This window comes from Myotis nattereri (genome assembly GCF_964212035.1).
Source record: "Myotis nattereri genome assembly, chromosome: 16".
NCBI lineage: Eukaryota > Metazoa > Chordata > Mammalia > Chiroptera > Vespertilionidae > Myotis > Myotis nattereri.
Window position 1 is genome coordinate 18,324,253 of NC_138091.1, and position 15,487 is coordinate 18,339,739.

The 15,487-nt window shown below is 59.4% G+C and overlaps 1 protein-coding gene across 1 annotated transcript in view; it reads right to left on the minus strand.

The window, feature by feature from the left end:
- Nucleotides 1-1,585: 1,585 nt before the first annotated feature.
- ATP2A3 (ATPase sarcoplasmic/endoplasmic reticulum Ca2+ transporting 3) overlaps nucleotides 1,586-15,487 on the minus strand; it is a 35,032-nt gene continuing 21,130 nt past the window's right edge. Inside the window, exons 15-21 of the mRNA XM_081110270.1 lie at nucleotides 13,564-13,784; nucleotides 12,487-12,689; nucleotides 11,828-11,913; nucleotides 7,030-7,163; nucleotides 6,573-6,690; nucleotides 5,960-6,071; nucleotides 1,586-3,369 (exon numbers count right to left, since the gene is read on the minus strand). Of these exons, the coding sequence (XP_080966396.1) occupies nucleotides 3,350-3,369; nucleotides 5,960-6,071; nucleotides 6,573-6,690; nucleotides 7,030-7,163; nucleotides 11,828-11,913; nucleotides 12,487-12,689; nucleotides 13,564-13,784 (894 nt within the window). The 3' untranslated portion in view covers nucleotides 1,586-3,349. The remainder of the gene's footprint in view (nucleotides 3,370-5,959; nucleotides 6,072-6,572; nucleotides 6,691-7,029; nucleotides 7,164-11,827; nucleotides 11,914-12,486; nucleotides 12,690-13,563; nucleotides 13,785-15,487) is intronic.

A 15,487-nucleotide genomic window follows, 5' to 3' on the forward strand; every position in this document is an offset into this window, starting at 1 on the left:
TGCTCGCTCGCTACAGACGTGCGCTGCCTGTTCTGGGACCTCATGGAGGTGGGCACAGGATCCGCTCTCTTGGTGTCTGGCTTCTCTTACTCAGCACCAGGGTTTTCGGCGCCATCCGTGCCGCTGCATATATGGGCATGTTCCTTTTTATTGCCGCATAGCCCATGGTGCGGACACACCGCTGCCTGTCTGTCCTTCCCCTGCTGACGGACATCTGGGCTGTTTCCGGTTTGGGGCTACGGTGAACACAGCTGCTAGGTCACCTGCATTTGGGTCTTGTATGGGCACCGGTCTTCGTTTTCTGTTTTTGTCCCTTCATTTCTCCCAGTGCAGCCCCAGCTGGGGTCCCTCCTACCCTGTGAGGGGCGCAGCGTGGGGACATGGGGAGCACCAAGTCCTGGTGGCTGAAGGGGGTACGGGGAGGCCGTGAGCGTTTTGGCAGCTGCACCTCTGAGCCCGCGGGAAGCGTGCCGGGCTTGCCCTGGAATTCCCTCCTGCCCCTGGCGGGCGGCGGTGAGGTGGGGAACCTCTGTTTACCTTGGCTGCTCCATCTTGGCCGGTCGGGCTCCATGCTGCGGCTGGACAAGGCCAGGCTCAGGCCGGCCTGGCCCTGAGCCCCGGCGGCGGCCGGGAGCCCCGGCTCATCTTATCTCCAAGCCCTGCCTGTCTGCCTCCATGTGGCCAGCCCGGTGTCAGGCTCTCAGGGGGCCTCGCCTCCTTGTCTGTAAGGTGCGCCCTGACCCCGCCTGGCCCGTCGCATGGAGCTGGTTGAGGACCCTGCAGACGAGGAGGATGGAAAGGTTTTTGTGGTCTGAGAGGGCTGGATGGCCCTTCTGCCCTCCCCGCAACTGAACCCTGGGCGCTCCCCAGGGCGGGCCTGGCTCCTGCGGTCACAGCGGGCTGCATGGACATGTGGCCTCTGGGAACCCGTGTTCAGAAGGGCCTGCGCTGGGTCCACTGTGCTGCTGTCAGTTATGAAAATCTTAATCTTTGAGCAAGGGGCTCCACATTTTCATTGGCACTGAGCCCAGCACATTATGTGGTCAGTCCCGCCTCGGGCCCTGTGGGCAGCACTGCTTCCCCTTCCCAGGGCTGCTGAAAAGATCTGGAACCTTCCTAGTGAGTCTTCCCTCCAGGGGGTCACCGGGGATGGGGAAACAGGCGATTTGCTTCCCAGAGACCCTGCTCCGGGGCAGGCCCCCGGGGGGTCAGGAGGGGGCCTCCAGCAGCACGAGCTGAGGCTCCAGACTCTGAGCTGAGGCGGCCTCGGGAGGCACATGGGAGCTGGGCTCAGAAGGGCCAGAAGCGGATGGCATCCGGGCTCCAGGAGGGGAAGGAAACCGAGAGAGAAAACTCAGGGCGTCATAGACCTACAGAGCAGCCAAGGCTCTAGGCCCAGCCCTGCCCCAGGCACGCTTTGAACCCCTCCCAGCCTCAGGCTCCTCCTGGTGACGTGTGAATTGCCATGTGTGTAAAGCAGCGGTTCTCAACCTGTGGGTCGCGACCCCTTTGGGGGTCGAACGACCCTTTCACAGGGGTCGCCTAAGACCATTGGAAAACACACATATGATTACATATCGTTTTTGTGATTAATCACTATGCTTTAATTATGTTCAATTTGTCACAATGAAATTGGGGGTCACCACAACATGAGGAACTGTATGAAAGGGTCGCGGCGTTAGGAAGGCTGAGAACCACTGCTTTAAAGGGCTTTGAACACGAGCACAAACGGTCAAGTGCGATTTCTGGGAGGAGCAGGCTCGGGAAGTCTGAGCCTCCCCTGGGCCTGATTTCAAAAGACAAGGATCCCTAGCTGGCGACGGGGGCGCCTCGGACCTTCGCAGAGGCTTTCTGGGGTGGGGGACCCCAGGTAGATGAGGGCAGATGGTGGGACCACTTTCCGGGAACACAGACACCGACGTCCTCCCATGTCCCAGGCACTCAACCTTTATTTCACCAAACTGCACGTCAGCAGGTGGGCAAGGTCCTGCCTCCACCAAGATCCCCTCCCCACACCCCCACATCCCCTCCTACCCCCCCCCCCCCCCCCCCCGCCAGCCCAGCTCTGCATTTCTCAGCCCCTCCAGAACCTGTGAGCGAGGGGAGGGGTGGGGGAGGTGCCATAGAGCCTGGAGCCCACTAGTCGCAAGGCAGGCAAGGCAGGCCGAGGGGAAGGTGGGGGCGGGCAGGACAGGAATGTGAGTCTTGATTTGCATATAAATAATCACTTTGTACACTCGGTAGGGAGAGGACACGTCATTTACTCAGGGCTTTCTTCTACAACTAATTCTTGCCAAAGGGGCAAAAGCTGGGTTACAGGAACATTCTGTCCATCAAAGGCTCTCCCTCCCGCCCGACACACGATCCACGCGGATCTTGCCGGAGGGAGAGAAGTGCCTGGCCAGCTAGCCATTCTGAGCGGCATCCTTTCAGCTCTCCGGTGTGAGGGGTTGGGGCCAAGAGTGAGGCCAAGAGCCCAGCGACTCAGGGTCACCGAGCCGTGCGGACCACGAGACGGGCAGGCGTGGGACTGGGTGGGAGGGCATGGCTGTCAGGGACGCAGGAGAGCTGAGGTCTCAGCTGCCAGGCACACAGAAGGCAGGCCCGGCCGCTGCTGGGTAGACAAGGCGGCACCGAGAGGACACGCGTCGTCTGCTTAGGACCGAGACCCCGAGTCCAGGAGTGAGGCGAGCAGAGGCAGGCAGGCTGGCTGTCTCCCAGGAGAGGGTCCTGGCCCAGCCTCCTCCCCACTCCTGTCTCTCTGACCCTTCAGCTCCCTGTGCACATAAACAGAAAGAGGCCAGAGCCCTCAGGAGCCGCCTCTGTGGAAGCAGCGCAGAGTGGGTGGGGGTGGCCTGCCCTGGCTGTGCACAGCTGGGCCCAGATGTCCCCTCCCGCCCCCAGCTGACCAGCTCGCAGACCAGGCACTAAGTGAGAGGTCACAGCTAGAGGGCGGGGCCCGAAGGAGTCCTGTTTCGGTAGAGACGCCTGGCACCGAGGAAAGCCCAGCCTCCAAGCAAGGGGGCACGGGCTCCGGAAGGTGCTCTTGGATTTGGGGGTGCAGGGCTCTGCGTCTCAGGATGGCCACCAGCTCTGGCTTCTGGGCAGGCCCCTCCCGGGCCAGAGCTTCGGGGGCAAACTCCCCAGGAGCGTCCCGGAGACACGCAGTAGGGCCCCCAGGCAGACAGAGGGGACGACGGCCATGGGGCAGGACCGGGGGCCAGTCCAGCCTCCGTCGGGAGGGCCCGGTGAGCGAGCGGCTGGCCGGCGTGGTGGCAGGCGGGAGCGGGCGAATGCTGGGCACCATCAGGATGAGGTACACGCTGGAGACTCCGCTCTGCCCCTGCGCTCACTTCCGGTCCTTTTCTTCTGGAAGACAAACCGGAGAGTGTGTTAGGCTGTGATGAGAGCACACATCCAGGCTGGTTCCTTCCGCCTTTCCACCCCGCGTTTCCCCCACACAACCCCACTCAGCGGCCCCCGGACCCTGCATCTCCTGAGCTGCAGCCCAGGCTCCCCGGATGCCCAGCTCCCGCACACCACGTGTTCCGTCAGCCCCGAGCCCACCCCCACTCCCCCCCACAACTGCATCGCTTCTTGTTTTTAATATTAAGAACCACAGTCCAGCATGACAGCTAGACACCATGCGGCCTTGACCCCTCCCTAGCCTGCTGATTTCCCCACCCCCATCCCACCAGCTCCTCTCTCTCTTTCTCTCTCTCTCTCTCTCTCTCTCTCTCTCTCTCTCTCTCTCTCGGCTGCCCCGGTGCAAGGCCTCTCAGCCTACCTTCAGCTGCCATCTTACCTCACCATCACCCTCCCACCCCTGGCATCACACCTCAGATCCAGCCCATCAGCCCCTTGGGGTTCCCCACCGCCCTCAGAGTAAAGGCCAGGCTACTGGGCCCCCCCAGGTCGGACCCTCTCGGCCTCTCCAGGCTTCCCCTCCCCTCAGCTCAGCCCGCGGGCCTCTGCTCAGCCACACCTGGGAGAGCCAGTGGGTGGGGCAAGAGCCCCCCACCCCCCAACCCCTGGTGTTGACCCGGGATCCACAGTTCTCCCCAGGACACACCCCATAAACCACACTGAGGCCATGAGCATCGGGCCTCAGCAAAACTTCCCTAAAAGGCCACCAGACTGGCTTGGGAACGTAACAGGGTCCCCTCTCTCACCCCCGCCCCGTCGGCTTGAGGAGGCCCCAGGGACTGCAGCCGCACAAGGAGAGCGAGCTGTCTGGGCTCCAGCGACAGCAGGGCACCACCTTTTAAAGCCAAACCTCTCTGGGACCATGGTCAGCATCCCAGGTTAATGGTGGATGTGGAGCGGCTGCCTGGGCCTTTGCCCCTGACCAGCCTCCTGCCTTTAGTGTCACCCATCTGTCCGTCCATCCTCCATGCTCACCCATCCCTCCCATGCGTCCACCCTCTGTGGCTCCCATGGCCCTGAGGATAATGTCCGGGGTCCTCCCCTTGGCATTTGAGGCCTTGTCTCACCTCTGGCCTCACCTCTCTGCCCTGCACTCCAAGCTCCAGCCCCACGAGGGACGCCAGCCCTGCTCATCCCGCCCTCCTCCAGGCCCCGTTCTGCCCCACCCACCTGTCCCATCGGCCAGGGCCCCGCTCCCTGCGCCTGGGCCCAGAGTCCCTCACGCCAGAGGCCCAAGCTGGGCAGTGCCCACGACTCCGGCTTTCCCCATTGGCTGAGACATTTTCTCACCTTTAAGTTTTGTCAAGAAAATGAGCCGAACCCCTTGGCAGTTGTGGCCACTTGGGGAAGGCTCTTGAGGGAGACGCAGAAGCTGCCCGAGCCAGCCACGTGCCCAGGAGGCGTGGCTGCGCAGGTGAGTCAGTGTGGTCAAGGCTGGCAGAGGATCTCCTGGTTAACCCACCCTGTGCTCCCGTGGATGGGGGTTTAGGCCACAGACCCATTTCCCTACCTGCACCTCCCCAGGAGTATCCACGCAGAATGCCTTGTACGGCTCCCCCTCCCCCAGACATGGGCTGCCCCCACCCCACCCGTGGGCTCCAATAGGCCTTGCTTTGTCTGAGCACCCACCTCCACCCTCCTGGAGGGGGGCTCCCCCACCCTCCACCTGCCAGGCCCCCCTCTGGACAGATCTGTGGTGGGCCAGCTTCGCCAGAGAGAGAAGGACAGCTTGTTTCAGCCTTTCTAATAAAATAAAGTATTTGCAGCACCCAGGGGGGCTGGCTGGCGTGGGAGATGGGGGGGAGATGGGGGATCGCATGCCTTCCCCCAGTGAAGTGACAGCACAGGCTCTATTTCTAGCCCTCCAGGCTCCCTCCCCTGGGACCGGGACACATTCCTGCTGAGATGGCCTCAGGGACCCAGCTCCCAGCCGGCCTCGCCACTGCCACTGCGGGTGGAACCCTGGCTCCCAGCAGCCTGGCCATGGCGCTACCTCCTTGGCCCCAGGTCCCTGGAACCAGGAATTTCTCGCCTCTGCTTCCTCCCTCTCCGGGCTGCCTGACCGTGAGATGATGCGGATGCCGCAGGGCAGAACCACCCACCCTGAGGCCCTCAGGCAGAACCGCCGCTGGGCGCCATGCCCCAGGCCACTCCTCTACACGCTGCCCCCACCCCAACCCCTGCCCTCCTGCCCTCGATTCCTAGGTTAAGGCAGACCTAGAGCTGTGAATTCAGAAACAGAGAACCACTCCTCTCCCCGCCCACAAGGTGACACTGAAGAGGCCAACCCGGTGTGGTCTGGGGGCTGGTGGGTCAGCGAGCCTGGCCGTGAGGGGCTGGTGGCAGGAAGGTGAGCGAGAGGCAGCGCCCCCACGGGCTCCCAGGGTCCCTACCCCTGCAGACACCGCGGGACCCAGCCACCAGAGCCCCTCATGTCCCCACAGCCACAGAGGCTGATGCCGGCACCGCTCGCAGCAGCCGGACGGCAGAGGCGGGCAGGATGGGGGAGCGGGGGGCTAGGGCTCCCACTCACCGTGGTGCCGGGACAGGTACTTGAGGGCCTCATCAAGCAGGATGACGGGCAGAGAGATCTGCAGCACCACCCCCCACTGGCGCCCAGTCAGTGGGGTCACCTGGAAAATGAGCTGTGGGGGAGGCTGGTTAAAGGAAGGGCTGTCCCGTGCCCCGCAGGCCACCGCTCATCCCCCAGGCGGAAGGGACTCTCCCTGAGGACGTCCGGGACTCCCCCCCGAGGCCCCACCCCAGATCCCTGTGCACCCGCTTTCTCTGCTGCAAGTGCCCTCCCAGCCTCACCCCAGGACCAATCCCCCTGGTCCCGTTGGGCAGTGGGAGGGATTCCGCACCAGGGAAGAGCGTAGTCTGTCCTCCTGCCCCTTCCTTGGGGGACCCCCACCCCTTCTGTTCCCCAAGTCTGGGGCTGCCGATGTGGGGACCTATCTGGAGGGTGGTGGCTTGTCATGGGCTGAGCACAGGCCCCGTGCGGTGAACCTCTCAGACCTCCCCTTCCCAGTCCTCCAGGGCTGCCAGGGCAAAGCCACCAGGCCTGGGCTGTAGGTCAGAGGACCTGGACCTGGTCGCTTGGGAGCTGCAGGAGGGCATGGCGGGGTGGGGGGCGCCCCACTCACAGGCAGGGGCGGCACGAGCAGGATGAGGAAGTGCAGGGCCATGGACATGATCACAGCTGCCAGCAGCCAGGGGTTCAGCCAGGGTGGCATCCGCAGCAGCGACTGGTTCTCTGAGACGCTGCCAAGGGCACAGGGCACTCACTTTGGGCCAGGATGCAGGCAGCCCTGCCGTGGGCCCATCCACCCCGTGTGGAGGTGAGGGGTGGCCTGAGCCTCACATGTCCCTAATCTGGGTCTGAGGACGGAGCACTTCTGGGAGGTCAGTGCGCCTGGAAGGGTGTGTCACTGCTGCCCGCTCAGCCCACGAGGGCCGGGACCCCCTTTCTGTCCCTCAAACCCAATCCTGGCCCCTCTATTTCTTCAGAACCCTGGGCCCCACCTGACCCTCAGCCCCCTAGTCTGAAGCCTCAGCCGCCACGCCCTCACCCCCAGCTCCGGGCCCCTCTGCCCAGCTCACCTGTTGAGGGCGTTGCACATTTCAATGGTCACCAGCACAGACAAGGCCATGGTCGTGGGGAAGCGCGACTCGAAAACCTCGCAGTCAATGCCGGCAAAGAGCGGGTTGTCCTCAGAGCACTTCAGGAAGTTCCTCTGAGGGAACGGTGGTGGGGTCAGGTGTGGTCAGGCGGGGTCAGGCGGGGTCAGGTGTGGTCAGGCGGGGTCAGGCGGGGTCAGGCAGGGTCAGGCGGGGTCAGGTGTGGTCAGGCGGGGTCAGGCAGGGTCAGGCGGGGTCAGGCGGGGTCAGGCGGGGTCAGGCAGGGTCAGGTGTGGTCAGGCGGGGTCAGGCGGGGTTAGGTGTGGTCAGGCGGGGTCAGGTGTGGTCAGGCGGGGTCAGGCGTGGTCAGGCGTGGTCAGGCGGGGTCAGGTATGGTCAGGCAGGGTCAGGCGGGGTCAGGCGGGGTCAGGTGTGGTCAGGCAGGTTCAGGCGGGGTCAGGCAGGGTCAGGTGTGGTCAGGCGGGGTCAGGCGGGGTCATGTGTGGTCAGGCGGGGTCAGGCGGGGTCAGGCAGGGTCAGGCGGGGTCGGGGAGAACAGCGGTCAGGGACGGACGGCGCTGGCTGTGGGAAGGAAGCCTCACTCCACCTCTCGCCCACATCTGAGGACTCCACAGGACCAGGGAGAAAGGGCTGCCACGCGGTGGCTCGAGGGAGGGGTGCTGGCCCAGATGGGGCAGGTGGCCAGCACTGGGCCAGGGAGAAGGGCAGACAGAGAGCGCGGCTGGCGTTAGGCTGGGGAGGACGGTGGGGGGCGGGGGAGCTGGGCTCAGGGGAGGGCCCAGGAGCGGGGCTGGTGGTGAACTGAGAACACTGAATACGTAAACATTGGGAAAACCAGTAAAATTGTGCTTGAATGGAGTTCACCTCTGGAGGGTAGAGAGTGAGTACATGTGCCCTGTTCAGTACTGATGCATTCGATTCCTTTCATCCCTCCTCCATTTATGCCGCTGAAACGGGGCTCCGCCTGATCTGCCCTTTGCTTCTGAACTAAGGAATCGCCAGACACCGTCTCACGTCCGCCTCCTCCGTGATCAGCAAGAAGCGCTCAGGGTCGCTCAGGAAGCGGCCCGCCCGCCCGAGCAGCCCCCGGGGAGTTTCCTCCACCCTGAACCTCGCTCGGCTCGCGGAGCTGCTGTGGCAAGTGCAGAACCGAGCCCCGCGGGAGAGCCGGGCGCACTCCCTTCCGCGTCGCGGGAGGAGTGTGAACAAGCCTGACGTTAAACAGCGCCCTTGTCCTGCCACGTAAGTTTGTGCTCTGGAGTTTCATCTGAACTCAGATCTTTGCAGCGAAGGGTGTAGAAACTGGGGCCATGGGCTGTGAAAATAACCCTCAAAGAGAAACCTGTGAAATGACTGTCCGTCTGACCTCCACTTTCCCACACCGCACAACACGGGGGAGCTGACTCAGCCGGAACGGGCTGCTGGCACGTTCACACCGGGTGAGAAATTACAAACGTCGGTGGCCTGGCTAGATGTCTTAGCTTAGTAAAAAGAGGTAGCCTGGCTGGTGTGGCTAAGAGGTTAGAGCAACGGATCTCAACCTGTGGGTCGCGACCCCTTTGGCGGTCAAACGACCCTTTCACAGGGGTCGCCTAAGACCATCCTGCATATCAGATATTTACATGACGATTCATAACAGTAGCAACATTACAGTGATGAAGTAGCAACGAAAATAATTTTATGGTTGGGTCACAACACGAGGAACTGTATTTAAAGGGCCAGAAGGTTGAGAACCACTGGGTTAGAGCGTAGGCTTGCACACCAAACGGTCAGGGGTTCGATATCCGGTCAAGAGCACGTACCTCGGTTGCAGGTTCGATCCCCAGCCCATTCAGGACTCATGCAGGAGGCAACTAATTGATGTGCCTCTCTTACATCGATGTTTCTCTCTCTCCCCCATACCCCCCTCTACTCTCTCTAAAAAAAAAAAAATCAAAAAAAAATCAATGGGAAAAATATCCTTGGGAGAGGATTAACAATTTTTTTTTTAAATAATAAATAAATAAATAAAAAGATAGAGAGTCTTAAGTCAAAAGTGTGATTTTCCCAAAAAGCAAGCTCCGGGATTTGGTTGGGACAAGTGCCTGTTTTCGCTGCCTTGAACATATACCTTGAACCCACCCAGTGGCCAAGAGGGCCGAAGGCTCCGGCCATGGCAGTGGCCCCTGGGTACACGTACACGCGTGCAGTGCACGCCTCCCTCTTGGGCACCTGCGTGCTCACCCAGATCCTTCTGCATGTGCACAGGGAGGAAATCTGAACAGGGTCACAGCAGATGTTGCTCTGGCCTAAGCACCCTGCCCTGTTCAGACCTTCTGGATTTCACCAGTGAGCACCTGCCACACACGATGACACCCGGGCCATGGGTCACAGTGAGGCCTCCAAACTGCTTCCTAGAAGGTGCTCAGGCCTGTCTCCCGGGTCCACGGGAAGCCCCTGTGGAAGTGGGGCCCGTTTCTTTGGGTGAAGCCACTGCTCTGCGTACCCCTTGCCTTTGCCTCCCTGGCTCTTTCCCTTTTGCCTTCTCCTGCGAGGCTCCTCTGGGCTTCACGAACTTCATCAACACGTATATACGTGCCCTGTTGGTTTAAGCCAGTGGTCGGCAAACTCATTAGTCAACAGAGCCAAATATCAACAGTACAACGATTGGAATTGCTTTTGAGAGCCAAATTTTTAAAACTTAAACTATATAGGTAGGCACATTGTTATTAACTTAATTAGGGTCCTCCTAAGGCTTAGGAAGAGCCACACTCCAGGGGCCAAAGAGCCGCATGTGGCTCGCGAGCCGCAGTCTGCCGACCACAGGTAAACACTTGACGAGTACTGACTCGATTAATCCTCTCGATACGCTATGAGACAGGGACCGTTGTCCGTTTTACAGATGAGGAAAGCAACCGCGAGGTCCAGTAGCTGTCCGGTCACCGCTAGCGTGTGGGAGCACGAGGGTGTGCACCGGGGCTGGGTCCGGCTCCGTGCCCCGTGCTCGGAACCACTCTGCTGCCTTCGGGCAGCTTATTCCAGGAACTCGGGGCTCTGGGTTCCTCTCCCGAAACTCCAACAACTAGAGCTGAGAGTTCTACCTGAGGTCTAACCCTGGACCTCCTGCCTTGTCTCTGCTGAAAGGCTTCCCACCTAGACGTGTCACTGCCCATTTCCAAGGCTCTCCCGCTCCAGACCCCAGCTCTCTGCAGACTCCGCCTGCTCGGGCACTGCCACAGCCCTAGTGCTCTGTGCCTGGCACAGTCGGTGCCTAGCAGCCATTGGTTGGCCAAGTGGGTAAGTGAGAAAGGGGATGACCGGAGGACTGTTGGGAAGGTGGCCCCGGGAAGACTGGAGGCTGATGGGGAATATGTGCCTGGCATGACCCCCAGGTGTCTGGCTTGGGTGACGGGCCGATAGTGAACCTGAGATGGGGAGGGAGGAGAGAAGGGGATTTGGGGGCGGGTGACAGGTTTGATTTTGGAAGTGGTGCGTGCCATGGGTCCGTGGGATATCCCAGAGGAGAGAGCCAGCTGGACACATGGGTCTGCGGTCAGAAGGTGGGGGGTGGGTAGGTCCTTGGAGATTTGGGATCCGCAGTATAAAGGATGGTAATAAAGACGGGGCTGGAGGAAGGCAGCCGCGGGATGGTCATCACGGCCCCCTCTCCACCTGGGGCTCCCGCTGGCGGTAAACTAGCTGAGGTGCCGAGCACCTGCCATCTCCTGAGGGCTGGGGGCACCAGCCTCTGGGGTGAGAGCTGGGCCCACGCCCTACACTGCTGCCCACGTGCTTGAGGGCTGGCAGGTGCCAGGAAAGTGTCCCTGGACTGCCTCAACCTAGATGGGAACACCGGGGAACCCCTGAAATCACAGGCTCCCCAGGGAGGGCCAGCGACGGTAGCCCGGCCCCGGCACTGCCCTCAGGGCGGTCCCCTGACACTCCAGGGATGGGGCAGGAGTCAGGGCCCCTCCCGCAGGTTACTCTGTCTGCAGGAACATAGCAAAGGCGGCACTCAGAAGGAAACCCTGCGTCCCTGCCGCTCTCGGCTTTCAACGACAAACCCACACACCCGCCGGAAGGCTCTTGCAAGCAAAGGAGATACCCTGGCTGCTCAGACAGAGGGACAGACTGACAGACAGAGGCTGGGGGGGGGGGGTCTCCATGCTTGTTTCCAGAACTGTGCTGTGCTAAGAGAACCCTGTGGAGGGCACCTGCCAGCCAGGTGACTTCGAGAGGTCAGGGGGTCCCTGCTCCGAAAAATATGTTGGTTTTTTTTTTGGGGGGGGGCCTGGCAGGTTCCTGATCTCCCCAGTTTGACCCTCTGCCTGAAGCTGCATCCTTTAGGGCAGCGGTTCTCAACCTATGGGTCGCGACCCCTTTGGCGGTCGAACGACCCTTTCACAGGGGCCGCCTAAGATCATCCTGTATATCAGATATTTACATTATGATTCATAACAGTAGCAACATTACAGTGATGAAGTAGCAACGAAAATAATTTTATGGTTGGGTCCCAACATGAGGAACTGTATTTAAAGGGGCCGAAGGTTGAGAACCACTGCTTTAGGGGCTCATCTTTCTGAGCCTTCAATGTTTTGGGGGCTCCTCAATAAAGGTAAGACGCTCATGGGCAGTCATGCCTCTGGTCCCCCCTAACTAAAAGCCTGGGAGAGGGAGTAGCCTCGTGTCCAGCTCGGGGGGCCGGGCTGCTCTCTGAGCCCCTTTCCCCTGAAACTCCAACTCGGAAATCACCCCAACAGGCTCCCTGGCTGCCACTCACCAGCTGGTAGAAGGTGATGTGAGGTCCATCGGCATCATACAGGAACCACCAGGTGGCAGCAGCCACGGTGGCCAGGCCCACATACACTGCAGGGAGGGCAGGAGGAAACCAGCTACAGTGGACAACTGTGGTTTTCCGCATCCCTTCCCCTCCCCAATAATTCCGACACCACCCGCTCCCTCTCTAGGCCACATGAGCCAGTGGTGGGCCTGGACTGGCACTCGGCGTGTCACACCCCTGGCCACAGTGATTGGCTGAGAGACAAGCAGGTAAACCAATCTGGGCCAATGAGAACAGGCCTGAGGCTTTTATCCTACTACTGAGGGAGTAGTATGGTAACAAGCTCTTTCTGCTATTGAATTTGGGGTTGCAATGGAGTAAGCACGAGGGCTGGAGCTGCCGCAGCCATTCTGCCACCACAGAGGTACCTGCCTGAGAATGGAGCTGAGGCAGAGCCAAAATATGCCAGTGCTACTACTGTCTGAGGCCTGGGTCCAGCCATGCCTGAAGCCGGCTCTAGTCTGTTCAGTTAGATCAGCTCGCAGTTTCTTTTGGCACAAGCCAGGCTGAGCCATACTGTCTGCAGTTTGCAAGCCTCACTGATATAGGGTCCTAGGAAACTCTTGAAACTCCCCTGAAAGCTGGGGTCCCCCATTTACCTCCAATAGCCAGATATCGAAAGAAGAGCCAGCCGCTGATGAGGGCCTCACGGGGGTTGCGGGGCAGCTTCTCCATGATGTCCAGGTCTGGAGGGTTGAAGCCCAGGGCGGTGGCAGGCAGGCCATCCGTCACCAGGTTCACCCAGAGCAGCTGCACAGGGATCAGGGCTTCGGGCAGGCCCAGGATTGCCGTGAGGAAGATGCTGGAACCAGAGTCATAGGCTCCAGCCCCTGCCAATGGAGGGCCCAGCTCCCGCCCTCCTCAGCAGCCCAGCCTCGCCCTACTAGTTCTGACGTGTGTGTGCATGAGTGAGAGGTGTGTGTACATAGCTCTGCCTCACACTGGGCCCCTGGATCCCCCAGTCCCAGCTCTGGAGCCTGGTCATATCTGCTCTTCAGGCCTCTCCTGCTAGGACATAGTCCTCTTTGGGGCATACGCATGTGGACAGTGATGGCCAAGCATATACACATTTGCTCACAGACATGAGCAAAAACCCAGCACAGGCTACACAATCCCACAAACACAAACAAGCACCTATACGCTTGCCCCACATACAGAGATGCAGAATTCAAGTGTCCAGGCAAACACGAGCTCCCCATTGCCCACAGCCATCTCTCACATGCTAACCTAAGTGTGTACACAACCATACACCTAAACAAATCCCTGTGCTTGTACTCACCCCAAACATGCAACAGAACACAGGTGCACATACATACACACACTTCTCACTCAGGCACACACACCATGTGCACCCTCCATGGACACACACAAACACATCACTGCCCAGAGGTGGGGCTAGTTCTCCCATCTTGCATGACTCTGAAAGTGGGAAGGTTAGGGCTGGAGGGATGATAGAGGACTTTTCAGGCACCTCCTCGGGGGCTGGGTACACCAGGGCCTCGAGAATGACAAGGTGTCCCTGTCCTGGCCCACCTGAGGTGAGACCCTGTAAGGCCCCGAGCCAGGGCAAGTCACGTGCTCCTCCATCCCAGCAGCCCCATCCCAGGAACAGGCGCTTCCCCGGTCTCAGGGATGCGTATGGTCTAGAGGGCTGGGAAGAGGGGCTGGAGCCTCACCAGACGACCTCGCCCACATTGGAGGAGATGAGGTAGCGGATGAATTGCTTCATGTTGCTGTAGATGGCCCGGCCTTCCTCCACTGCAGCCACAATGGAGGCAAAGTTGTCATCCGACAGCACCATCTCTGCTGCTGACTTGGCCACGGCTGTGCCGGAGCCCATGGCGATGCCGATCTCTGCTTTCTTCAGGGCTGGGGCGTCATTCACCCCATCTCCAGTCTGGAGACCAGGTTAGGTGGGTTCACACCTGAGACAGTGCCTTTCTATCTCCCTAACTCCCTTCAACTCAGCCTATCCCCAAGCTCAGAGGATGTCCCCACGGAAGCACACAGCTGGACAGATCAAATGGTGAGGTCATGAGCTTAGAAACTGGGCTGAGGATGAGGCTAAAGGGAAGGCAAGGAGTGAAGACAAGGACAAAGTTGGGGAGCAGACCAGGTCTAAGGCCAGAGGAGATGGTGAGGTGGGCAGGAGGGTGGGTCAACAATGAGGGTGGGGATGAAATTTAGTTTGGATGTAGGGCAGAAGATAAAGTTTCTGTTAAGGACAAAGTTAAGGGCAAGTCAGGAATGAGGTCAAGGTTGTGGCTCAGGTCAAAGACCAGTTAAGTATTATAGTCAAGGTGAAGGCTGGAGTCTAGGGGGAAGGTCAAGTTCAAGACTGGACTCGGGTTCAAGATTAAAAATTAGATTAAGGTGGAGGTCAAGTCAAAGTCAGAGGCCAAATCAAGGCTCTGGCCCATATCAGGAGTGATGTCATGGTCAAAGTTGGCATTCAGTCAAAGTCAAGGTTGGAAGCCAGATCAAAGTTGAAGTCAACATAAAGTATTGGGTTGGAGGAATCAAGACCAGTGTCAGGGATCAGGTCAGGGTCCAAGTAAAAACTGAAACCCATATCAGGGTTGAGCTAAAAGTAAAGAATCAGATTCAGGTGGTCAAGGTCAAGGTCAAGATGACCTTCTTTGTGAAGGTCAACAATATAGTCAAGAACAAGGTTTCAAGTAATCAAGTCAAGGTTGGTGCCCAGTTCATTATCCAAGTCCAGGCGGAGCCACAGGTCAGGATTAAGGTGAAGGTAAAGGACTGGGTTAGCCTGGAGGTCAAAATGAATAGCGGAGGCCAGGTCAGAGACGAGGTCTAAGTCAAAAGTGAGATAGTGTTGATGAACAGGTCAGCAATCAAGAATGAGAGAGGCCCCCGCTGGTTTGGCTCAGTGGATAGAGCGACAACCTGTGGACTTAAGGGTCCCAGGTTCGATTCCAGTCAAGGGCACGTGCCCAGGTTGCAGGCTCGATCCCCAGTAGGGTACATGCAGGAGGCAGCCGGTCAATGATTCTCTCTCATCGTTGCTGTTTCTATCTCTCTCCCCGTCTCCCTCTCCCTTCCTCTCTGAAGTCAATAAAAATACATATTTAAAAAAAAAAAAAGAACGAGAGAGAAAGCTGGGCCCAAACCCCACGTCCATTGGTGTGCTCACACAATGGACTGCTACTCAACAATTAAAAAGGCAATCATCTACGGAAGCCCACAGCAACACGGACAAGTCTCAACAGGAAGAAGCTGGACACAAAAGAGTACACACTGTGTGATTCCGTTCGCATGAAAATCTAGGACCGGCAACACTACCTGGGAAAAATCAGCGCAGAGGTTGCCTGTTGCCTGCTGCGGGAGAGGGGGCTGCGGGGAGGAGCGTGTGGGGAACTCACAGGTTGATGGGAACGCTCCCTCTAAGGGTTTGGATGACACAGGTGCCATTTGCCAGAACTCACCAGATGAACGCCATGCTTAAAATGAGTGCATTTCACCGCATGCACGTTTTACCCTTAAAAAGGGAAGAAACGGAACCCAAACACTGCTCTCTAGAGGAGGCATGCTGAAGCGCGTGAGGGCGAAGGGACCGGACGCCTACAACTTCGAAAGGCA